This window comes from Oncorhynchus mykiss, chromosome 10 (assembly GCF_013265735.2).
Source record: "Oncorhynchus mykiss isolate Arlee chromosome 10, USDA_OmykA_1.1, whole genome shotgun sequence".
NCBI lineage: Eukaryota > Metazoa > Chordata > Actinopteri > Salmoniformes > Salmonidae > Oncorhynchus > Oncorhynchus mykiss.
Window position 1 is genome coordinate 13865575 of NC_048574.1, and position 26421 is coordinate 13891995.

The 26421-nt window shown below is 41.0% G+C and overlaps 1 protein-coding gene across 3 annotated transcripts; it reads right to left on the reverse strand.

Moving 5' to 3' along the window:
* LOC110533369 (prolyl 4-hydroxylase subunit alpha-2) lies at nucleotides 1–25268 on the reverse strand. 3 transcript variants are annotated; one of them, XM_021617498.2, is made up of 15 exons: nucleotides 25167–25268; nucleotides 18127–18226; nucleotides 16786–16882; nucleotides 16098–16249; nucleotides 14588–14725; nucleotides 13599–13838; nucleotides 10562–10761; nucleotides 6394–6570; nucleotides 6138–6208; nucleotides 5944–6043; nucleotides 5367–5420; nucleotides 3854–3919; nucleotides 1894–1962; nucleotides 1570–1666; nucleotides 1–620 (listed from the first exon to the last, which is right to left on the reverse strand). In XM_021617498.2, the coding sequence occupies exons 2-15, from the start codon at nucleotides 18206–18208 to the stop codon at nucleotides 550–552; spliced, it is 1614 nt and encodes a 537-aa protein (XP_021473173.1). In that variant the 5' UTR covers nucleotides 18209–18226; nucleotides 25167–25268; the 3' UTR covers nucleotides 1–549. The 3 variants fall into 3 exon arrangements, with proteins under 3 accessions (XP_021473173.1, XP_021473174.1, XP_021473175.1); XM_021617499.2 differs by lacking the exon at nucleotides 3854–3919 and adding an exon at nucleotides 3967–4020; XM_021617500.2 differs by lacking the exon at nucleotides 5367–5420.
* Nucleotides 25269–26421: the final 1153 nt, after the last annotated feature.

Here is a 26421-nt window from a genome sequence, read left to right on the forward strand (position 1 = left end):
TTGGGGCATTAATAAAATACACTGTTTATTGTGGTTCACATTTTCCATTTTTAAAAATGTCACAATCATACGGTGTAATAATTTAAGCATTCTGTAAATGTAAATGTAGTGGACAGAAAACAGTAAGTTCTCATTGGGTTGTGCTGTCAGTATGTGATTATGCATGTCATTTTTTTTAAACAAAAAATCATAATGCTAAACAAAACAAGAAATTAGAGCCTTTAACGCTATATACCCACAGTATATTCACATATCCACCTCCTTTTATCTGTATAGGTACTGAAGAGTCAAGACTCAACTCAATGTTAAAAGCCAGAATGGATACCACAGTAGGGTGTGTGTGTGTGTGTGTGTGTGTGTGTGTGTGTGTGTGTGTGTGTGTGTGTGTGTGTGTGTGTGTGTGTGTGTGTGTGTGTGTGTGTGTGTGTGTGTGAGTGTGTTTGTGTGTGTGTGTGTGTGTGTGTGTGAGTGAGAGAGATCAATAAAATGTTCAGGCACTGTAGGTAGAGTGTACACCTCCAGTCTGAGGTCAGTGGTGAGAGGTTTGGTTCAGTCCACTTCTGTCAGGCCACATGGCCTCCTAAACTCTTGACCTCGCTCATGGATCCATTTGTTGGACACTGGCAACAGAGAGAAATATAAAATGTCAGTGCCAATCTCAATTATCTCCAATGTGCCAGACTAAGGGCTCTCCAATGTGCCAGACCAAAACCTACTACTAACGGAACGACTCAAAGCACGATTACAGTGAAATTCCTTTCTTGTAAACTCTTTTCCCAACAATGCAGTAATCAATATATAGTACTATAAAGTAAAGTAGAACAAAAACACATGATAAATAGATACAAGAACAGAGCTAGCTAACCAAGCAAACCAGATGACAGGTTTCAATACAACCTCACCAGATCAAATTAATGCTAGTTCATGTTAGCTAGCAGACTTGTTTCAACTTTGATTTGCAAGCTAATGTTAGCTAACGTTAGCTAGCTATCATTCGAGGACTGACTGTTCTCATAAAAGTGTATTGTGCAGTGCAAAAATAAATGAAGGATCCATCTATAGTGGTAATTCGTGTCATGTCTGACTACTGCAGTACTGCTTGTCATTGTGATAGCTAACAGTCAGCAACAAGCCCAGACAACCTAGCTAAACGTGGTGTCAGTATTCAGCGGTGATTAGCTGGCAGTTGCTTAGTAAAACTGGGCTGTGAAACTGGGCCTCGACCCAGCTCGAATTTATCCCTAATTTGGCCTTAATTCAAAGTGCCAGTGGAAATGGGGTTAAGGGCTATGTTGAAACATACTACTACCAGGAAGACTCCACTCACAGGTAAAGGCTTCCTATTATCAAAGTAAGTGTATGTGCCATCAGAAGTTTGTAAACAAAAACACTGCCGTAACATTGCTATGAAGGTTTGATTGCAGCCTACATGAGGGATACATTAGAGAAACACAAGGAAGACTGACTAGGAAGTAGTCAAATAAACACATCAAATGACTGACACCAATAAACATATTGAGATTAGAGAGGCTGCTTGTGTGTTAAGATTCAACTCTCCATCTGACTCACCCCATTTACTTCCTACTAACACAGGACAGGCAGCGTGTCTGGTCCTGTAGTCTCCCTCTCCACTCCTAAAGAGGTTGTACCAGAAGACTGCAGTTCCCTGTGGACACACATTGAGAAGACATACCCTGTTCAGTACATGTAAGTCACCACTGCATCAACGTAATGGCTCACTATAAGATAGTGTGGGCCCTCTCAACTAAGGCTAACATTGTATGATGGCTACGGCTAGGAGATTTCTCTGACCGTGTGACCTGACCAATAGTTTTTCCTGGCCCCTAGTGCTGAGGGCTGTGCTTGGCAGCAGTCACATTGTTTATATCTCACCTTTTTGGGATAGATAGCTGCTCCAAAGTCTGGAAACACAGTGGCTCCTCCAGCTTCAACATCACTCATCTGTCAGGGAAAAGACTGCCTTGTGAGCTGGCTTCACTAATACACTGAAGTACTCCACCTAATACCATTTACTGTAGCCTACTTCTCTAAGGGATGTGTTCTGTATTTACATTAAAAAATGTAATGTAGCAGGTGTAATCATACAAATGATAGTTTCCAAGTTGTAAAAATATATCTGTAGCAATTCTAAAGTTTACTGAAGATCTGAAGAAGGGTTTTGAAAGTCTTGAAGTCTTGAAACTATGACAACATTGTTTAATAACACTAAACATAACACCAAATCCATAATAACTAGTCATTCAACTAGACAGAAGTGCAGTATAAAAAGTAGTCATCCAAAAGCACTGTAGTTCTGCAAAGCATGGCATTCTACCTCTATTTACACACTCACATCATATTTATAGTATTAGCATGGGCCATTAAATGAGATAGAATGTTATGGTGTACTGTAGGGCAGGGGAGGGCAATTCCAGTCCTTGAGGGTCTGATTGGGTACAACACAGAAATTAACTGACAGACTCCAATTGTCAATTTCCAGTGTTTGACAAACTTTTTTCCCACCACCATCTACTGTAGCAATGTCAGTGGCCGTGTCCAAATACCCATACTTGCATCCTAAATAGTAGGCATTTTTTTCTTTATTGGCTAAGAGTTGAGGAGAGATTGACTGCATCACTTCATCTTTTTATTAGAAACATTGTTGAAAATCCCAAATTGTTTGCATAGTCAACTTACACACAGCTCTGACACACAATTACCCCACCAGACATTCCACCATGGGTCTTTTCACAGTCCTCAAATCCAGGACAAATTCAAGAAAGTGTACAGTATTATATAGCGCCCTTATTGTATGGAACTCTGTCCCATCTCATATTTCTCAAATAAACAGAAAACCTGGTTTCAAAAAACAGATAAATTAACACCTCGTGGCACAATGCCTCTCCCTTATTTGACCTAGATAGTTTGTGTATGTATTGGTATTGAAATGTAGGCTACATGTGTCTTTAAAAAAAAACGTTTAATTGATGTAGTTCTGTCCTTGAGCTGTTCTTGTCTATTAATGTTCTTTATTATGTCATGTTTCATGTTTTGTGTGGACCCCAGGAAGAGTAGCTGCTGCTTTTTGGGACATCATCTCTGTGTTTTAATGGACACCACCATGATAGCCCTAACTCAAACCAGCAGTTATAGCAAGATCAAGTATGTTTACCACCACAACTCCCATCAGTTTCTATACTACGTTATAGTTGGCTGTGATAGTCTGGCTATAAACAGCCTGAGTAGGCCTATAACTCCATTCCTATTCTTTTCAGAGTTTAGAGAAAATAACTATTATCAGGCTGGTTAATGCGATGCATGTCTGTTGAATTTGAAAAAAATACACCCGCACTCAGTTCCGCCCCACCTACTCAGCCTGTCAGGAGTCGCTACTGCATTGCGGCCGTGGCCTGCTGTATACTTTTTACTAACCGGTACGTGATAAATAGTATGCGACGACGAGTACATAGTATGCAGTTTAAGTATGTAGCACACTAGTATGTGTGTTCGGACACGGCCAGTGATTTTATGAGTATGCGGTAACATTGATTGACATTCCATGTTTCTCAACCATTTGGCAATCAATTGAAGTCCAATATTGAAATGGAGGTCATGGATCTGCGAAAAACAATTATGCAAAACAGAGAGCCACAAAGAAGAATCTAATGGCTCTATTCAATCTGTTAAGGTAATTGCCGATTGAGCCGACATATGCAGCATTCAACGTGAATGCAGACTCCGCTAAAGCGGGAACATTGCCTTTAAATTTCAATCACTCTGTAATGTTGAATAGAGCCCTAAATCATTAGCTGCTACTGTAAGTTGACAGCAGCAACTGGATTCCCATACTTACGTAATTTAAAAAAGTAGCCAGACGATTTCCAGTGCCTAATGTTTTGAAAGCATCAGGTTCCTCTTTCTATGAAGTAAAACACAAGTTGAATACACACAGGGACATGTACTTACGTAGTTCAGGAAGGTAGCAAGTCTATTTCCATCGACCATGATGTCCTGAGGACGCTGCAACAAATGTTTAGAACTTTTAACCCAGACTAAAATGTCTGTAGGATCCCGCCATTAAAGAAATCCTTTGTGATCAAATTGATTGTTAATATCTGTTTGACTTAATTTGGTTATTGAAAATCATTGGGATAAATTGACTAATTTCACAAAAATATGAGCAACAATTGAATATTTAGTATATTAAATATAATCTAATATTGAATCCTTTGATTATAGATTAGATTAAGTGGATATATTTTCATGTAGTCCAATTGATACAGTACGTTGCGCACTTCAACTGGGTGCCGCTAAGAATCATTAGAGCCACTGTCTACCACTGGGTTGAGGACCTGAGCATCTTGCGTGCAGTCTGGAATCTTCCTAACGGAAGAAACATACTCACTGAATATAAAACCTGAGGTCCCCAAGGCTCAAAGTGCAATCTTCATCATGCTGTGATCTGCATGCCAACAACTTCAAACCAGCTTCTGACGTTGTGTTGAATGTCTTTTTTTTTGCATGATTCACTATTTCTTCTCAAGTAAATTGAACTTGAGAACTTTTGGTGTGTGCACATGTATTTGTCTAAACTTAAATTTAGATTTTTCACTTCAAAGTAAAAAATGACCTGGACTAAATGTTACAAAATTCAAATTAATTTGGTTGGAGGTAAGGATTCTTGTTTATGATGTCGTTTATTTCACCCGTGGTAGGTTGCAGGTGCCTACAGGGTAAAAATAGCCATTCAACCAGTTTTGAATTGAGAAAACAGAACATTCTGTTCCGTTGCACTCCATTGTAAAATGCAAGGCTGCCAATATATCTGTACATACTGTTCCTAACTATTCTTACTCTACTAGGAATATGCCCTCTGAGTTATTCTCCTTCTAGGAATATGCCCTTGTGGTTATGGACTTGGTTGAACTGTCATCTAGGTCTCCTTTGGCAATCTGCCATTTAAGAATTCAGGGCCCCTCTTGGATACACACCACTCTATCTGTGCCACAAATGACACTGTATTCCCTTCACTCGATAGTGCACTACTTAAGGAATAGGTTGCCATTTGGGAAGCAGACTCTAGCAGTCGGTGAGAGCCAGAATCCCCCTAATTTTACAGGTCCACATTGACCTTTGACACTGTCTTGCATGTTGACAGCTAAATGTGCAGCTCTAATTTATTTTTAGGTCAACATATATTGTCATTGTAATGGAGAAAAACAACATAAGCAAGTGGCGTGTGGCTACACGTGTGAAAACGTACTTCTCTATAGATCACAGCAGGATAAACGACTACATGACTGTTAAATCCCTTCCCAGATGCAACAGAGAGCACACTTTAGTCCCCGTCTAGAGGTTACCCTTACCCTGGAGAAATCAAAATGTGGCTCGTATTGTCCTCCGACCCCATAGTTAGCAATCTGTTTAGTGAGACAAAGAGTAGAAGCTAAGTTATTGGACAACCTCTGGGCCTCATCATTCAGAAGTTAACTGATCGGATTTCTTGAATCGGATAGGATTAAAGTCGTAGAAATATAATTAACAGAACGGGCGTCCCCATTCAAGTCAATGATACGCCTGCTCTATTCATTCTATTTCTATGCATTTAATCAAATCCGATCAGATAACTTTTGAAGCCTGAAGTTTACAACGACTCACACAAAACCAGATGACTGTTAAATGATCAGCTAAGTTTCACAAAGTGAAGAGGGGTATTCTAACATGATGCCCAATGTTGATATGAGTGTAACAGGTAAACTACAGTATACCCCTGTCTAACACGACTATATATATAGTTATCTATGTCTACCAGGTAGGCTCATCGCCGCAGGAAGTAGGGGTGCTGAGGGGATTGCAGCACCATCTGATAAATTGAAATTAACGCCCCAGCCCCCCTTCTCACGGCCATGGGTGGACTGTATGTATTATGTATGTGATCGGTACCTGGAGTAGTTCGGCAGTCTGCGTTGTCAGACCTGTGATGTCCTCTATCCTTTGGTTGACGCGTTCAATAACAGGGTCCTCTTCCCCCTCCAGCCACGCACTGAAGGACAAGACATCCACTGACTCAACCCAACAACATGACTCATTCACCCAGAGATGAGTCATGACTAAACATGATCTACATAATGACTCACCTTTTGGATACCCTGTAGTTTGCTGTGGTCAGAATGCCTGTTATGGGGTCTCTAACAGTAGCTCTTGCAAGCTATACAAAGACATACAGTATAAATTAATATTGACACCATAGTGTGTTTCTGAGACATTCTCTCTCTTATGATAAGATGTTTCAATACTACCACTGAGACATACGGTATAGTATTCCATCTACTAACAGAGACAATCTAAGGTTATAGTGGAACTGGAACTGGCCCAGTTTGCTGCTCCTCTCACCCTGGGCTTGGCCAGCTCCTTGATCTTCTCTATCTCCTGGTCTGACAGAGCGTTGAGGTAGCGGACGATGTGTGGGCTGTCCCACTCATCCTCCTCCTTCATGGGCTGGAGCAGCAGACGAGGGTTCCTGTTCCCGTCATGGTAGCGGCAGTACAGCCGGCTGCGCCTCTCAGTGGTCTGGATGGGTTGGAGGGTGGAATGGGTTGGGAGTGTGAGTTAAAGTGGAATTCACATCTCATCTCCAAAACCCTGTTAAGTTACCTCACATCTCCTCTCCAGTGCTTAATTTGTAAATTGGGAGGTGCCGGAACGAAAAGGGAGGTGAGTTGGGTGTGACCTGAGGGGTTCTGAGGTACCGGAACACCAGAAAAAACAACAACTTTATAATAAAACTTTGCATGCATATCATGGCTCTTGCGTGTTGGCATAGAGCAGTAGAGTGGAGGCGCATTCAGAAGCTGCACACACCGGGGGGGTGTAAGCCTAGAGTCTGAGAAAAACTGGGCCATTTATGAATGCATTTCATGCAATTCTACAAATTTTTGATAATTGGAAACTTTAGCTGAATCTTTTTTAAAACATCACAAATGATCGAAATGACAGGGTACTTTCACACTGACAAACTGAGAATCAGAGATCAATAAAAACGTCCTTGTCTTGAATCCATCTGTAGCTTAGACCTAGGTGTGTGGAGACACACATAATGTACAATATGAGGAGGAAATTATAGTCCTAAAAAAGCTTTCCAGTTTCACTGACTCACCGAATGATGCGTAGCTCACTCACCGGCGATGGCCGATGCGCTCGTGCCAAAAACTTATGTCGCTCTTGTTTAACTTTCTAAAACAATTCTCTTCACTCAATAGGCCTATTTGGAAGTTGATAACTATTTGGCAGCCTACAGTCAGATTAGTCATCTCTTTCCAGCAGGAACCATTTGCTTTCCAACTTGTGTTTTTCCCGCGATTGTATTCTAAATATTGCGAAAGGCTTGTTTTGGCGGCTGTATGCTGTTCACTGACAGATGTGCATTCCTGACTGTAGGCATGCCTTGTGATTGGGCTACACACAATCCACAGATAGGCAATACATTATTATTATTTATTTTTTTACAAGCTATTGTTGATCCTCTGTGGCTAAATTATAGGTCTGCTTCTTGTGCAGTATTCTGAATGATTTCATTTATTTCTGAACAGACAGCAGTAATTCTATTACTTTGGCAAATGTATTTCAATATATCAGGGGTGTTGAAGCACCTCCAGCCAGTGGTGTAAAGTACTTTAGTAAAAATACTTTAAAGTATGACTTAAGTAGTTTTTTGGGGTATCTGTACATTACCCTAGTATTTCCCTTCTTTACACATTTTACATCACTACAATCCTAAAGAGAACAATGTACTTTTTACTCCATACATTTTCCCTGACACCCAAAAGTATTTTTTACATTTTGAATGCTTAGCAGGACAGGAAAATGGTCCAATTCACACACTTATCAAGCGAACATCCCTGGTCTTTCCTATTGCTTCTGATCTGGTGGACTCACTAAATACACATGCTATGTTTGTAAATTATGTCGAAGTGTTGGAGTGTGGCCCTGGCTACCCCTCAATAAAATGCCTACCACTTTGAAGATGCAAAATATTTTTTATTGTGATACAAACAAGATATAAGACAAAAAAACTGAAAACTTGAGTGTGCATAACTATTCACCCCCCTCAAAGTCAATACTGTGTAGAGACACCTTTTGCAGCAATTACAGCTGCAAGTCTCTTGGGGTATGTCTCTATAAGCTTGGCACATCTAGCCACTGGAATTTTTTCCCATTCTTCAAGGCATAACTGCTCCAGCTCCTTCAAGTTGGATTGGTTCCGCTGGTGTACAGCAATCTTTAAGTCATACCATAGATTCTCAATTGGATTGAGGTCTGGGCGTTGACTAGGTCATTCCAAGACATTTAAATGTGTCCCCTTAAACCACGCAAGTGTTGCTTTAGCAGTATGCTTAGGATCAATGTCCTGCTGGAAGGTGAACCTCCGTCCCAGTCTCAAATCTCTGGAAGACTGAAACAGGTTTCCCTCAAGAATTTCCCTGTATTTAGCGCCTTCCATCATTCCTTCAATTCTGACCAGTTTCCCAGTCCCTGCCGATGAAAAACATCCCGACAGCATGATGCTTCCACCACCATGCTTCACTGTGGGGATTGTATTCTTGGGGTGATGAGAGGTGTTGGGTTTGCGCCAGACGTAGCGTTTCCTTGATGGCCAAAAAGCTTCATTTTAGTCTCATCTGACCAGATGGTCATATGTTTGGGAAGTCTGCCACATGCCTTTTGGCAAACATCCAAATGTGTTTGCTTATTTTTTTCTTTAAGCAATGGCTTTTTTCTGGCCACTCTTCTGTAAAGCCCAGCTCTGTGGAGTGTACGGCATAAAGTGGTCCTATGGACAGATACTCCAATCTCCGCTATAGAGCTTTGCAGCTCCTTCAGGGTTATCTTTGGTCTCTTTGTTTCCTCTCTGATTAATGCCCTCCTTGCTTGGTCTGTGAGTTTTGGTGTGCGGCCCTCTCTTGACAGGTTTGTTGTGGTGCCATATTCTTTCCATTTTTAATAATGGATTTAATGGTGCTCTGTGGGATGTTCACATGTTTTTTTATAACCCAACTCTGATCTGTATTTCTCCTCTATGCATGGGTGTCAGAGCTGTGTGCCAGTAGTTTAGACAGACAGCTCAGTGCATTCAACATGTCAATACCTCTCATAAATAAAAGTAGTGATGAAGTCAATCCCTACTTCACTTTCAGCCAGGAGAGATTGACATGCATATTATTAATATTAGCTCTCTGTGTACATCCAAGGTCCAGCTGTGCTGCCCTGTTCTGTGACAATTGCAATTTTTCTAAGTCCTTTTTTTGTGGCACCTGACCACACGACTGAACAGTAGCCAAGGTGTGACAAAACTAGGGCCTGTAGGACCTGCCTTGTTGATAGTGTTGTTAAGAAGGCAGAGCATCGCTTTATTAAAAACAGACTTCTCCCCATCTCAGCTTTTACTGCATCAATATGTTTTGACCATGACAGTTTACAATCTAGTGTTACTCCAAGCAGTTTAGTTATCTCAACTTGCTCAATTTCCACATTATTTATTACGAGATTTAGTTGAGGTTTAGGGTTTAGTGGGTGTTTTGTTCCAAATACAATGCTTTTAGTTTTAGAAATATTTAGCGCTAACTTATTCCTTGCCACCCACTCTGAAACTAACTGCAGCTCTTTGTTGAGTGTTGCAGTCATTTCAGTCGATGTAGTAACTGATGTGTATGGCGTTGAGTCATCCGCATACACTCTGGCTTTAAAGTTAGTGGCATGTCATTAGTAAAAATTTAAAAAAGCAAGGGGCCTAAACAGCTACCCTGGGGAATTCTTGATTCTAACTGGATTATATTTGAGAGGCTTCCATTAAAGAACACCCTCTGTGTTCTGTTAGACAAGTAACTCTTTATCCACATTATAGCATGGGGTGTAAAGCCATAACACATACGTTTTTACATCAGCACTGTGAAATAGCATTGTATCTAGTCAATCACAGGTTTACTAAGGGTTGATGAAGATGCAAAGGTGGAGAGATGAATGTTGCAGGCTCATGTCTATCAGAGCAGAGAGATATCATAGAAAGGGAATCTCATTCCAGTTCTGTGAGAGATACAGGCGCAAGCTTCTCTTACCACAGCAACGGTCACGCGTTGGTCTATAGGCTTTAATGTTGCTCAAACCATAAACCCGGGCCGGCCCAACACAAATCAATTCTTAGAATATCAGGTACGTTTTCACATTATGTTTTTTAGGGGACAGGATCATTAAAGAGGAGGCAAATTGAATTAACCCTGATTGCTTTTTTGGAAATTTGTACATTGCACATAGTGAAAATTATTTTTCATACCACGAGAGGTACCGGGTCCTTGAAAATGGATTCCAGAACAAAACAGTCCGGCAGGATCCAGCTCAAATTAAGCACTAATCCCTCATTCATGTCACCACTTGGACAGTTTATTCATCATGGGCCTCTCTCTAGATTGACATTATCGAGGCATAGCCATACAGATTGTAAATCTAACTTTTGGCCATTACCCCTAATCAACTGTCTTAGAAGAGTCTTAGACAATCAGTCTCTTACCATTTTGACTCCCTCTCCCCTGCACAGGGCCTCGTAGATCTCCCTTTCAGGCAGGTAGTCATTGGGTCTCTTGTAGGTCCCCAGCTGGATGGGCTCCTCTGTGGCTGGCTCCTGGCCCTCCTGGTTCAGCTCGTTCAGCTGCTTGGACAGCAGCTTCTCAAAGTAACGCAGGTTTCCTCCTGCCCTCTGGTGGCTAGAGTCTGTAAGAACACCACGGGTCATGCAGTTACGCAGACTAACAGGACATGGGGAATATGAGGGAAATATATTAGAATCAGCATTAATTCATTGTGTGATTGCACAATTCAACAATGTGTAACTCTCATCACTGGTTTGAGTGAATAACAACTGTCTCTCTCTACATGCTACTAAAACATGTATTTTTTTTATTTTCTTTTCAAGGATAGAAACACTTACATTGAATGTCTGAAATAAGATGCCCTCTTGTGGTCTTTAGAGTCAGTCAACTGCAGTTATTTCATAATTGCCATTACGTGTTATGAGATGAGAGGCAAGACTAGGGATTATATGGCAACATTGCATTCAGTTACAGTGCATTCGGAAAGTATTCAGACCCCTTGACTTTTTCCACATTTTGTTACATTACAACCTTATTCTAAAATTGATTGAATTGTTTTTTCCTCATCAATACACCATAATGACAAAGCAAAAAAACAGAAATATCACATTTACTTAAGTATTCAGACCCTTTACTCAGTAAAGACCCTTTACTCAGTACTTGTCTTGGCTATGTGCTTAGGGTTGTTGTCCTGTTGGAAGATTAACCTTCACCCCCCAGTCTGAGGTCCTGAGCACTCTGGAATGGGTTTTCATCAAGGATCTCTCTGTACATCACTCTGTTCATCTTTCCTTACTAGTCTCCTAGTGCCTGTCGCTGAAAAACATCCCCACAGCATGATGCTGCCACCACCATGTTTCACCATAGGGATGGTGCCAGGTTTCCTCCAGACATGACACTTGGCATTCAGGCCAAAGAGTTCAATCTTGGTTTCATCAGACCAGAGAATCTTGTTTCTCATGGTCTGAGAGTCCTTTAGGTGCCTTTTGCGGGCTGTCATGTGCCTTTTACTGAAGAGTGGCTTCCGTCTGGCAACTCTGCCATAAAGGCCTGATTGGTGGAGTGCTGCAGAGAGGGTTGTCCCACTCGAAGGTTCTCCAATCTCCACAGAGGAACTCTGGAGCTCTGTCAGAGTGATCATCGGGTTCTTGGTCACCTCCCTGATCAAGGCCCTTCTCCCCCAATTGGTCATTTTGGCCGGGCGGCTAGCTCTAGGAAGAATCTTAGTGCTTTCAAACTTCTTCCATTTAAGAATGATGGAGGCCACTGTGTTCTTGGGGACCTTCAATACTGCAGAAATGTTTTGGTACCCTTCCCCAGATCTGTGCCTCGACACAATCCATTCTCGGAGCTCTACGGACAATTCCTTCGACTTGGTTTTTGCTCTGACATGCACTTTTAACTGTGGGACCTTACATAGACAGTTGTGTGTCTTTCCAAATCATGTCCAATCAATTGAATTTACCATAGGTGGACTCCAATCAAGTTGTAGAAACATCTCAAGGATTATCAATGGAAACAGGATGCTCCTGAGCTCAATTTCAAATCTCATAGAAAAGCATCTGAATACTTATGCAAATAAGGTATTTCTGTTTTTTTTGCAAACATTTTTAAAAAAAACTGTTTTTGATTTGTCATTATGGGGTATTTGTCACGACTTCCGCTGAAGTCGGTCCCTCTCCTTGTTCGGGCGGCGTTCGGCGGTCGACGTCACCGGTCTTCTAGCCATCGCTGATCCACCTTTCATTTTCCATTTGTTTTGTCTTGTCTTCCCACACACCTGGTTTCAATTCCATCATTACATGTTGTGAATTTAACGCTCTGTTCCCCCCATGTCCTTGTCGGGAATTGTTTATTGTTGTGCTTGTGCACGTTATGCTCGTGTGTAACGGGTTTTGTTTACCCATTGCTTTATGGTTCTGTTTATGGTGGTTTTGTTTATTAAACTGCGCCGTTGGAAATCAGTTTTTGCTCTCCTGTGCCTGACTTCTCTGCCGCCAGTACGCACCCCCTACAGTATTGTGTGTAGATTGATGAGGGGAAAAAATTATTTAATCAATTTTAGAATAAGGCTGTAACGTAACAAAATGTGGAAAAAGTGAAAGGGTCTGAACACTTTCCGAATGCAATTTTAGTTAGGTCAGTTACAGTTACCTTGACAAAAACAATCTACTGACAACTCCCTAGTACGGTATTTCCCTTAATATACTTAAAACGCTTTAAACGGTTAAAAGTAGCACTTTTCCAGCCACAAACACACAAAAACATATCAAAACTAGGGAAAACTACCCGGCAATATGTTAATCTAGCTAACTACAGTTGCTAATGTTACTCTTTTAAATCTGATTCTTTCCTTGGTAAATATGACAGCGCTGGTAGATTTTCCTAGCTGTTCGCCTTCGGGTTTGGTCCATTTAACTTCACATTCAAACAAAGCAACCAGATCGCCATAATTGCAGCCTTCAGCACACAACATCACTGATGCAGTTCAAAATAGTAAACCATGACCACTCTCTTGGTTACACCCTGGAACTATGGAAGATGTATATGAGAGTTGGTGAGATGGTGATTATGTGAGAATGCATGAGAATATTAGATTATGTGAGGAATCTGTGTGAGAGAGTGAGAGTATAAGAGATTGAGATAGTGAGAATGTGTGAGGGAGAGTGAGAGTATAAGTAATTGAGATAGTGAGAAATTGTAACAGAGAGTGAGAGTATAAGAGATTGAGATAGTGAGAATATGTGAGAGAGAGTGAGAGTATAAGAGATGGAGATAGTGACATTGTGTGAGAGAGAGTAAGATAATAAGAGATTGAGATAGTGAGAGTATAAGAGGTTGAGATTTAGAGAGTGAGAGAGAAAGATGTCTCTCGTGTTCTCAAACACCCCTAAAAATAAGCTGGATATTAAACAAGTTCTGAAGATGTTTCAGTGGTATGTTGCGTGTGTGTCCTACCGATGGCCACTAGGCGGCGTGTCAACTCGATGGCGCGGGGCAGGTCTCCCATCTGGTAGACGGAGTAGCTGAGATAGTCCAGGACATCGGCCTTGGACACCACGTGCTCCTCCTCTGCATCCATCTGCCTGAGGGCCTGCTGCATCCACAGCACTGCGTGGTAGTAGTCTGCCTCGTTGTAAGCCGTCTTCCCCATATCGTAACAGTCATCCACTGTCAGGATGGCATTGTGGTGCATCCCTGCAGTTATAGTATAGTATAGTTAGGGTTGCAAAATTACAGTAACTTTCCCAAAATTACCAGGTTTTCCAGAATTCCCAGTTGGAAGATTCCTGGAATCAGGAGGGAATTAGCAGGAAATCCGTGACTCCTCCAAACAGGATTTCTGCAAAGTATTGGAATTTGGGGAAATGTTGCCAACCTTAGTATAGTGTAGTACAGTATAGTATTAATGCACCATTTTGTTCTTAGCACTTCATAACAACTTCCATGAATAAGACTATCTATAACCAGTTAATGAACTGTTTATGAGGTTTACTCCATAAATCCATAATGGTGCTGTGATACTGTAGATTATGTTGCTATTGCAACAATAAGAGGGGCATATCAAAACACTTTGCTTTTTATCCTTTTTCTGACAGAGTTGTCAGACTTGGTGGGGTAGAATCCTAAGAAAGGATGCACATTTGTTGTAAAACAAATATACACAGTGAATGTGTGGCCAAAGCATCTGCTCTTGGTGTCAAGGCTGTTCTGGTTTAGCTTGCATTTCTGGAGAGGTTAGACATCTGTCTGGAAGAAATAGAAACCAATCTGCAGTAGCACTTAGCTTGTTCGAAGCGTTCTGGAAGGGCCAGGTTGAGATACGCTCAGCTCACACACTGTGATAACACATATGGAGGCTTCTAGAATCTTCCTTGGCAGCATTGGAGTGATTTTATCTGTGTCTGCAGGGAGTCAGAGAGAGAATAACAACACTCCTTCTTTACCTGGCAGTTTGCCCCTGGCGAAACTCTCAGAGTCCAGTTTGTACGTGTCCTGGAGACGCATCAGTGCCTTGGCAGCACCTTTCTCATCCTCCTGGTCAGGGAAGTACTGCCTGTGTACTGTCATGTTGGAGATAAACCCTGAGGGACCACAGTGATACATACACAGAGTGAAACGGTTTAAAATGATTCAAATCTTGTGAGTCATCGAAAGCTTTGTCCCAAGTACCACTCTATTCATTTTATACTGGACTACTTTTGACCAGGGCACATAAATAACAAATTGACCAGGACACATAAATAACAAATTGACTGTGAGCTCGATACAAAGTTTCTGTAGAAATAAATCAAATCAAGCCTGAACTGTGCAATGTAGGGAGTAGGGAGTAGGGAGTTGTAGTTTCAAACAGGCCAATATTCTACATAGTTTAGAGCAGAAAACACAACAATTAACTACAATGACCATAATCCTTTGCATGCCCGCTTACTTGTCCGTTCTGTGTGGAGCAGACACGGAGACGGAGAGAATGTGCGAGAGGGATAGAAAGCAGTTGCTTCGCGAGGTATCTTTACCTGAAAATATATGATCTAAGTGATTGATAGTTGCTATTCAGAGATCATAAAAGTATGCCTTATTTACGTTAAAAAACGACTAAAAATGTTATTTTGTCAGACAGCATAGGCAGCAGCTCTATAGAGATGAGATGATGACTTGGAATAAAGTCATTAAATAAAACAAATATTTTATTAAAGTAAAGTCATATGAAGAAATGATGGTTAATAAGTGATAAGCAGTAATGGGCAGTCACTAGCATCATGGGACTTTTATAATTGTTTTATTCTGTGTTGTTAGAGAATTCCCCCCACATAACGCATAGTGCATTTACTGTCAAAAAAAATGACTGAAATCAAAAACAGTAATAATTTGAAGTAAATTTGAAATGAAACCGAACCGACCTCAAGCAGCACTAATCGCTCAGCAATAATAAGGTGCTATTTGGGATGCATACAAATAGTCAAAGGCACCAAGCACAGAACATCTGCAGTGGAGCTGCCTGGTGTGCAATTATAAAATATGTGATCTAGTGTGTGAGGTTCAGATAACTAGAGAATGTAAACTGTGATTCTAGTCACGTATAGCAGTGGTTCTCAAACCTCTCCTCAGGGAACCCAAGACATTTCAATATTTTGTTGACTCACCTGATACACCTAATTTATGCTTGGTTGCATGGCTGTGCATACAGCATGCAAAGACAAACATATAAGTAAGACAGAAGACAATTACACACACGCACACGCACACACTGAAGACGTGACCAATGTAAACTGATACAGTTACAGCTGCACAGCCAGTGTTCTCTCTCTCAGCTCCACTCTACTCTGCAGATGTGGGGTTGGAGCATGATGGATCACAATTGGCCCCACACCCCTTTCTCCACAAGCCTCCACACACCCACACAGAGAGAAGCTATATAGAAGCTGTAACCTCTCCCTCCCTCCATCCCTATCGTACCGTCTGAAGGGTCCTGCAGCACCAGGCTCTCCAGCTCGGACCACTCCGTGTTGAGCCTCTTCATCAGCTTGTAGGCGTTGACGGGGTGGGCCAGGTAGCCCTCCGGGTCTAAGGTGGAGGCACGCGTCAGCACGTCCAGCTTGTTGGCCCAGCTACAGCACATGGAGGGAAAGAGTCAGGTTCAGGCTAGTAGAATAGTATCTCCAGTCGTGCTACAATCCGATCATTGATCATCTCTCAAACTGACCTATTCCATCTGTCAGTTAGGCATATTCTGGCAAATGAACATCATTGGGGAAAAAAAGGCTAAAAGGATTATATGGTTACAGATTCTATGGTTACAGATTCTATGGTTACAGAGTCTATGGTTACAGAGTCTATGGTTACAGAGTCTATGGTTACAGAGTCTATGGTTACAGAGTCTATGGTTACAGAGTCTATGGTTACAGAGTCTATGGTTACAGAGTCTATGGTTACAGAGTCTATGGTTACAGAGTCTATGGTTACAGAGTCTATGGTTACAGATTCTATGGTTACAGATTCTATGGTTACAGAGTCTATGGTTACAGAGTCTATGGTTACAGATTCTATGGTTACAGATTCTATGGTTACAGATTCTATGGTTACAGATTCTATGGTTACAGAGTCTATGGTTACAGATTCTATGGTTACAGATTGTAGTGTTCACCTTTTCACAGCATCTAGTTTGGATTCCTCTGCTTTGATGTATTCTTTCAAGGACTGAACCAACTCCTTCTCTGTGTATATCAGGTCTGTCATTTGACCTAATAGAAGGTTTAAGGGAGAAAAAAAATTATGTGAAGTTGAAAACTGAAGACGACTCATTCAATATCCTGAATCTTTTGTGTCATAACAGACTACTGTACACCTATGTTATAAACATGTTAGGCAACCAGGTCGAGTCATTTCCCATGATCATCATTTCCTGAGAGAAAGTGGATGCAGAATGTGCTTCGGTTTAATGGTCTGTGAAATATTTAAGCTATTTTCTGAACAGTTTCCGACACAGACTTTAGTAAGTGAAAACGCAAAAAAAATGCTCAACACGTAGCCTCCTCTGCTGAGATTGTGTAGTATTATGTGTCCAACCACACCGCATTATAAATACCCATGTGTCTTTGAGGTAAGGGGGTGTGGCTCCCGATGTATGCAGAAAACAATTCCATAGCAACGCTGGACAGTTAGGAGTGAGCTCAATGCGGTTGCCAGGAGGACAGTGAAACAGCTTCACGGCACATTTGTATCTTAGTCTAATGTCTGCCAAACTAAGCAAAGTAAAGTAAATTACTACTTCAACTAACATTATACAGGCTGCTAGTGCCCCTTGGAGTGAAATTAAGTTCAAAATGTTATTTCAGAAATTGGACTGAATAAGAACAACTTCTACTTGCTTAGTTACTAACATTTGTTGTATTGAGAAAATCTGTTAATAAGGCTGCTTTAAACGATGTAAACTCTCCTAAGCTTTGTCTGATGCAGGCGTTTCCTTCCGTTGATAGCTTTGCTGCTTTTATGCTGCTTTTATGCGGGTCAGATGTGAGAAGAGTTCAGAGACAGAGATAATTATTTTATTGACCTATGCCATGTTCTTATGCTATCTGAGTGACTCAAACATTATAACAAAATCAATGTGGGTCCCATGCCATGACAAAATACTCCTGAATGCATCATCTTTGGCATTTTAGATTCTCCCTGGCGGTCTAGCTTTAATTTGGTGATGGTTAGTTCTCAAAGATTCTTTATTTAAATACTATATATACTTTATATCTGGTTTAAGTTGTTTAAGTTTACACTGAAAAAGTTGTATTATCATTTGATTTTATAGTTTGGACTTAGGTGGTCAGAAAAAACATTTAGGCAGCCCACTCAATACATTTCTACACAAAAAACCCTGATGTTATGTCATACATATAAGGGTAATGGTATAGGGCTACTTATAGATTTGTAGTGGTACAGGCATACACTCCAGAGGTGTAATGCTATAGGTATACAGTACATATAGGCTTACCTATAGAGGTGAAAACTTCAGCCTGTACGCTACAGTAGCAGCAGACCAGAGCCAGGGAGAGGAGGGACGGGTATTTTCTCATTGTACTGGTAGACAAGACCTGCAATGACATCACACAATCACGTCAGTCAGTCATTCAATTCAATTCAACGTTATGTATCCCCTCAGGGGCGATTAAGAAAGGCATGTCAGTTAGTCAATCAGGTATTTCCTTTTCATTATCCACACAACAAATTACATTAGGCTTTCAGAGATGCAATATGAGAAAAATGGTTTAACTGGCAATGTTTCCATTATTTGAAAGTTGTCTGTGCAATAATGCTGTGTTAATAGTTTCCAACAGGCCTTTTCCTAATATGTGAGCCATTACTGGCCAGTTGTTACTTGGTAGGCCCTGTGCTGTCTGGCGTCTTGTCATCTGAGTCTAAAATGGCTGCAAAACCAAGGGCCTTCATTGGGGCTGGCCCGTAGCGTGCCAGATGAGAAAGGATGACTAATAAATAGAGTGAATCTCAAAAGAATTTCCTTTGACTCATCATATACGCTCTCTTCGCCTCCTAAAACACATCAGAGGGAAGCTAGTGGAGCTTTGGAGTAGAAGACTGCTAAAAGGTCTGGTAACCAACTACAGTATGTCTGGAACTTGGGTTCATGGGGTCTTGGGGTTAGGGGACATGCAGAGTGTACTAGACTGCTGCTTCATTTGCTTCCCTAATGGTTAAGAATCCCAAAAATCTGTCTCGCTCACAAATACAGAGGAATTACTTGGTTGAAAGAAGTGCTCATTCGACCAAAGACAAAACAACATTTTCCACTTTCTCTCTCCTATATAAAACCCCACATACTGTTGACATAGACACACAAAAGACATACTTCAGAGAGAGAGATAGAGTTTACAGTGAGGTTATACAGGGTGTGAAGCAGCATTGTGCAGTGTGTTTCTGAACTCTCTCCAGCTGCTTCACCATATAATTCCAGTTATGACTGTTTACTGACAGTTTGTCTAATAAATCACAGCTCACTCCAAACTGTCTGGACCCCTTTCTTCTCTTTAATCCAGCTCGATTTTGGGATTACCACCACCAACAACGTCTAGTAAAATACAGTGTGATATCTAATTGTCAAACAGAGCTCATGAATCTGAAGCATGCTAAATGTGTTCTATGGAGTTGGAAAAAAACTAGCTTAATCAATAACTGTTTGTGTCTAGTTTTGACTGAACCGTGAAAGCTATGACAATGGATTTAAAATTCTTAAATATTTGTAACTAGTTCTACATTATGCTTCCAATTGTTTATTACTATGCTATACTTTTAAAAGTGAAACACTGAAAAGGGAGGGCAGAATTGATAGATTTATACGTACAGTATATGCCATAATTTTGCAATTCATTGTTTTCATCAAAATTATACCAATCCCTTGAGTCTTTCCAGATGATGAGTCCAATAATAATTTGTGTGATATTATGAGCAGAGGGAGAGGAGGAGGAGCAGAGATGGCTTCTAGCTAAAGCACTACCTACAGTGCCTTCGGAAAGTATTGACCCCTTGACTTTTTCCAAATGTTGGAAATAATTTGACCCTGAGCTTGCCTGCCGTCCTGTACCTTTGCCCCTATCTGGATTTCCGACCTCTGCCTGAACTGACCCTGAGCCTGCCTGCCGTCCTGTACGGTTGCCTCTGTTGCTGTAATAAACATTGTTACTTCGACACTCTCTGCATCTGGGTCTTACTTTATTCTGATATATATATATAAGGTCCCACAGTTGACAGTGCATGTCAGAGCAAAAACCAAGCCATGAGGTCGACAGGGTTGTGTTGAAGCACAGATCTGGGGAAGGGTACCAAAACGTTTCTGCAGCATTGAAGGTCCACAAGAACACAGTGGCCTCCATCATTCTTAAATGGAAGATGTTTGTAACCTCCTAAACTCTTCCCAGAGCAACCGGGGGAGAAGGGCCTTGGTCAGAGAGGTGACAACGACCCAGATGGTCACTCTGACAGAGCTCTAGAGTTCCTCTGTGGAGATGGGAGAACCTTCCAGAAAGACAACCATCTCTGCAGCACTCGACCAATCAGGCCTGTATGGTAGAGTGGCCAGTCGGAAGCCACTCCTCAGTAAAAGGCACATTACAGCCCACTTGGAGTTTGCCAAAAAGCACCTAAAGACTCTCAGACCATGAGAAACAAGATTCTCTGTTCTGACGAAACCACGATTTAAAAAATAAATAAATAATATTTAACCTTTATTTAACTAGGCAAGTCAGTTAAGAACAAATTCTTAAGATTGAGCTCTTAGCCTGAATACCAAGGACGTCTGGAGGAAACCTGGCACCATCCCTACAATGAAACATAGTGGTGGCAGCATCATGCTGTGGGGATGTTTTTCAGTCGCAGGGACTAGAAGACTAGTCAGGATCGAGGCAAAGATGAATGAAGCAAATTACAGAGAGAACCTTGATGGAAACTTGCTCCAGAGTGCTCAGACTGGGGTGAAGGTTCACCTTCCAACAGGACAACGACCCTAAGCACACAGCCAAGACAACGCAGAAGTGGCTTCGGGAAAAGTCTCTGAATTGTCCTTAATTGGCCGAAAGAGCCCGGACTCGAACCCAATCGAACATCTCTGGAGAGACCAGAAAATGGCTGTGCACCAACGCTCCCCATCCAACCTGACAGAGCTTGAGAGGATCTGCAGAGAAGAATGGGAGAAACTCCCCAAATACCAGTGTGCCAAGCTTGTAGCATCATACCCAAGAAGACTTGATGCTGTAATCACTGCCAAAGGTGCATCAACAAAGTACTAAAGCGTCTGAATACTAATGTAACTGTGATATTTCTGTTTATTATTTTTTTACCAGCAAACATTTTTAAAAACCTGTTGTGCTTTGTCATTATGGGGTATTGTGTGTAGATTGATGAGGGGAAAAAACAATTTCAGACATTTTAGAATAAGGCTGTAACGTAACAAGATGTGGAAAGTCAAGGGGTCTGAATATTTTCCAAAAGCCCTGTATATCTGTGATATAGGTTGTATCACATCCGGCTGTGATTGGGAGTCCCATAGAACGGAGCACAATTGGCCCAGCGTCGTCCAGGTTTGGCCGGGGTATACGGTCATTGTAAATAAGAATTTGTTCTTAACTGACTTGCCTAGTTAAATAAAGGTTAAATAAAATAAATAATGACAAAATATCAGCATGGGTAAGTTTTGTCCCCCCCAAATAACGGAATTGGTATCGGACTCCAAAAAAAACATATCGGTAGGGCTCTAATTTATATACCAATCTAGCTACTGACTGATTGTACATTATATTTATTTTTGCTTAACATTTTTATTTATTTTTTTACAATTTTTTATTTCACCTTTATTTAACCAGGTAGGCAAGTTGAGAACAAGTTCTCATTTACAATTGCGACCTGGCCAAGATAAAGCAAAGCAGTTTGACACATACAACGACACAGAGTTACACATGGAGTAAAACAAACATACAGTCAATAATACAGTATAAACAAGTCTATATACGATGTGAGCAAATGAGGTGAGATAAGGGAGGTAAAGGCAAAAAGGCCATGGTGGCAAAGTAGATACAATATAGCAAGTAAAACACTGGAATGGTAGATTTGCAATGGGAGAATGTGCAAAGTAGAAATAAAAATAATGGGGGTGCAAAGGAACAAAATAAATAAATAAATAAAATACAGTAGGGAAAGAGGTAGTCGTTTGGGCTAAATTATAGGTGGGCTATGTACAGGTGCAGTAATCTGTGAGCTGCTCTGACAGTTGGTGCTTAAAGCTAGTGAGGGAGATAAGTGTTTCCAGTTTCAGAGATTTTTGTAGTTCGTTCCAGTTTCAACATTGACCAGAGGCTGGGATGAACTCACAGTGAAACTGTTGCTGTGTAAAAATAGATATTCTCTAGTTAATCTGGATAAATGACCTGATCAAGCATAAACACACACACCCTCCCCAGGCTGAGAACATGCTGAGACAACCCACCCAAGCCTCAGACTTCACCTTTCCAGATATCTGTCATTTCCTAACATTAACTCATTACTCACAACACACTGCTAAAACATTCATCCCACAACACCTTTCACCTCAGGAGTAAAATTTCCCTCAAATTTTTTGGGGCGCTGAGCAAATTTCAGGTCTGCTGAGTGCAAACTTCAACGTTGTGAAAATTCTGTGTGTTTACTGTGAAAACTGAGGCTGTACCCCCTTTACTGTTTCAGACAGTGGTCAAGTAGATTACTGTGGATGATGATAATGTAGACCTACCAGAGTGGCCTACCATCAAAAACAATGGAGAAAATGCATCCCTTAACATGGAAATAGCTGTTCAATCCTTCAGCCTAAAGCAGCAGCCAACGTGTGGTGTTCAATGTAGTTCTACATCCCATGAGACTGAAAAAAACATGCAGGGCTGTTTATACACATCCCATACCATTATTACAGAGAATCAGACAAATCATGCAACCCTACCTATTGGCTACTTAGCTTATTCAAACCAGTCTCAAAACTCAACACTGCCCCTTTAAGACAAAAAAAAGCTCTTTACCCCACTTGCCTTTCAAAGTTGTCTAGAAATGTACACGTTTTGTGTTCTTGTAAGAAGCAATCACTCGCCCATTGCTGACTGCAAATTATCTATAACTGGGCTAATTACTCACAAACTAGCAAAGGATATGAACAAATGTGCACACATGGCTACATGCAGCTCTCACTTTGATCTCTAATCAAATCAAATCAAATTGTATTTGTCACATGCGCCGAATACAACAGGTCTGGGATGCCATTTGATTAGCTGTTCAGGAGTCTTATGGCCTGGGGGTAGAAGCTGTTAAGAAGCCTCAAGCACATCTACTCACGACCGCTCATTCTGTTAACACAGTCCAGTTCAAAGTGAATGGCACAGATCTATATTTGCATATAGGCGTGCTGCAACTCTGATTGGTTATGGTGCACCGGTCTGTGTCGAGTACAAGCCTGAGTCGTGCCTGTCAATGCAACAGAAACCTACTCCGATGCGTTTTGCATACTAAGTCTTGCATAGTTGTTTCGGGCACGTTGCATTGAAAGTGGCTCAAATTGCATTGATTCGATTACAATTCCCACAGTAAAGCAAATGTTGATAGTGTTACCTATGGGGGAAAAGTTGAATATTGTGCTTCTCTGCGCAGGCTGATAATTCTTCTGGGCGGCAGTCTCCAGGGAGCTGCACGCCCCCGCAAAGCTTAGAGGGAACAGGAGGCCAACCCGCTCACTCCCTTCCATCTCGGCAGCACACTAGTAAAAAATGTTTTCTGTGTTACTTGAGTTGAAAGAAGGAGATGTGTTCAAGAATAGAACTCTGAACTATTCCAGAGCAGTATTGGCTAGCAAGTGACCTCTCCAATATGTATGATGAGCTGAGATCCAGTAAGTTTGATAAGGGTCCAGAGTTGACACAAGGTCAGGGCTAAGTGATCAAGATCCTCAATACAGTCCAGGTCTTACTGCAACTGTTTGTTGTTTGTCAGCCTGAGCAACCTTTGACGTGAGCTCCACAATGAACTGCAAAGCATCTAATCAAGGACGCAGCAACACTGTTCAGCATTCAGCCTCATGATGTCACTGCTAGCTCACCTCTATTTTGGCATTTATCTGGATATCTGTTTATACAGTTTGACTCAAGCAGTGCAGGCACTCATTACACAAACTTGATCTAACGCCAAGCTCCCTCCTGGCTGTGTACACATATGGGCTCAAATAATTCCGGTGTTATATTGCAGTAACATTCGCAAACACTTACACCACACACAGACGTACACACACGCACACAGACTCACACGCTCCCACAAGTAATGATGTTCTTTAAACAGAATATTGAGATGTAAACCTACATTGTAGTAGAGTCTCTGTACACAGATAATGAATGACATTGCAAATAAGAAATGTACTTTGCAAGTTTCTTCCCCCAATTAAATTGAATGTGTTTCTGGGGAATGATGACTTTGTTCCTTTGTCTTATTTGAGCAGTTCTCTCTGACAGTAGGGCTATAGAGGAGTAAATGACGTCAATGACGACTTGTCAATGACGACTTTACTGAGTCTGATGGATTATAGAGCAGAAATGGTTCAATTCAGTCTGAAAATGTGTAGACATTTTCTTATTTCTTATTTCTCAAACTGATTGTTTTGGGATGCTTGCTTCTTAGTTTTCTCAGTTCTGTAACCTGCATTGCTGCTTGCCATATCTGCAGCCAGAATGCACAAAGATGTACTAAAAGTAAGAGGTTCCACCTATGGCAATATCAAATATGCATTGTAGTACCGTTATAACTAGGCTACTTAGCCTATCGCGGATCTTTCTATTGTTTCCCTGTTAAACAGATAAATTAGATATGTGTATATTTGATTCACGGATCAAAGTAAAGTAAAGTATCCAATAACACTCCCCAGCATAAGGACAAAAATAACCCAGACCGGCTGTCTCAACGTCTGGAAATCACATCTTCTTGCTACTTCACGCGGTTACAATGCCAGTGACGTCAGCCAAGACACCGACTTTTCTAGAAATCCCCGTCACTGGAACACTTCTGGGTCTCGTGAATGTAAATTGTTCTGAAATCGCTCTATTTTTTTTATGTTGAGAGAAAGGTGAATGTATATGTAATGTTATAAATACCTATTGCTTACCTACCCCTCAAAAACCTGAAGTTATAATGGCATTCTGCAATATTGGCTAAAACTTTTAAAACTTTCTCTGCAAGTAATGTTAAATTTTTGCTGCATTATGCTACAGTTGCCAACAAGGCACGTAAAGCAAACAAATGCGCAAAAGCGAGCAATTCACGATTTCATTAAATAATTCGGCAGAAATCCCAAGTTTAGCATCAAGAATGTCCCATAAAACGGGGCAGTTGTTATTGACAACCATACACAGCATGTTAAAGTAATAACATGATGCGCGCCTCGGTGTGGATATTACATATTAGATCAAGTAAGATATCATGACAGTATGCATTTGGAACATGAAAATGTATATGAAATCTTACCGTTTCTTTCCCTTGCAAGACTATGCTACACCTTTAACCGCATCAGAACATATATTCAAGACCGCCCGGGGTAGGCGATTAGCACGAGTATTCTGCCAGCAGCACAAATGATGACGTCAGTTTTATGTGGTAATGACACCTTCAAAATAAAACGCCCTCATTTCAAAACAGTGCAACTCATTCAGATTATATTGAATTTGTATACATTTTTATGAGGGCTTTTTTAATCAATGGCCACAGGGGTGGTGGAGAACGAAGTGCTGCTGGGTATGTATGACACAGTCCCCCTCCAAAAATAACTCTATTTGGTTAGTAGAGACCCTACTTTCCCATCTTACTTTAGTTGAGGCAGGTAGATTCGTTATCTCTTTTACAAGCCAATAAACATCTCGTATACTGTGTATTGAAGTGAATGGAGTGGGTGGATTAAGGAGTCACCAGTACTCTGTATTAACGCCGTTACGCAGCACAAGAGACCCATTTAAGTTTTGCAGACTCTATTGAGTAATTCAAATACCTTATATTTGTATTTTATTAAAAGTGTATTTAAAAATATCTATAAATTAATGAATAGCTTTCAACATACCAGTATTTGAGTAAACGTTCAAATGCTTGTATAAATACTACAATATCTATTTTTAAATACGTCAATTTATCCTTTTAATTTTTTTAAGGTGTTTTCAATGCTGTGAAAAACAGTTGTACTACACTAGAGTGCAAAACAATTGTGATGTTACAAAGTTTAACATGTCTTTGCAGGGGGACTCTTGTTCTTTTTATAATCCGCGATGATAATGCGAGCATAATATCCTGCTGCCAGGAGAACGGTAGTGTGACGAGCAGAGATGTTATCCCTGCCACGTACAGAACCTCCTCTCATCCGTAGAGAAGGTCAAAGACCTCCTACAAAATGCGCACTTCATTCTGGGACACTTCAACCCCACCGGTGGTATTAGCATTAAATCAGACTCTTATAGTTGGCTACTGATGACAAACCGTCATAGAAGGGCTGTGGATACCATGGCGCACTTAATGGAAGGAAGGTCTTTATTACCAAAATTATACATTATAAAAAGGTAGCACACCTACAACCTAGCGCACAATGGTCAAAATTCCTTCTTGTAGGCTACTTTCCAGCACATGTCTGAAGCCAGTTTAACTGGAATGTTATGTAAATAATGAGTTGGTTCGAGCCGTTCGACACGTCTTGGAAGAGAAAATACATTTTGGGATATAGACTAGGCTACAGATGCAA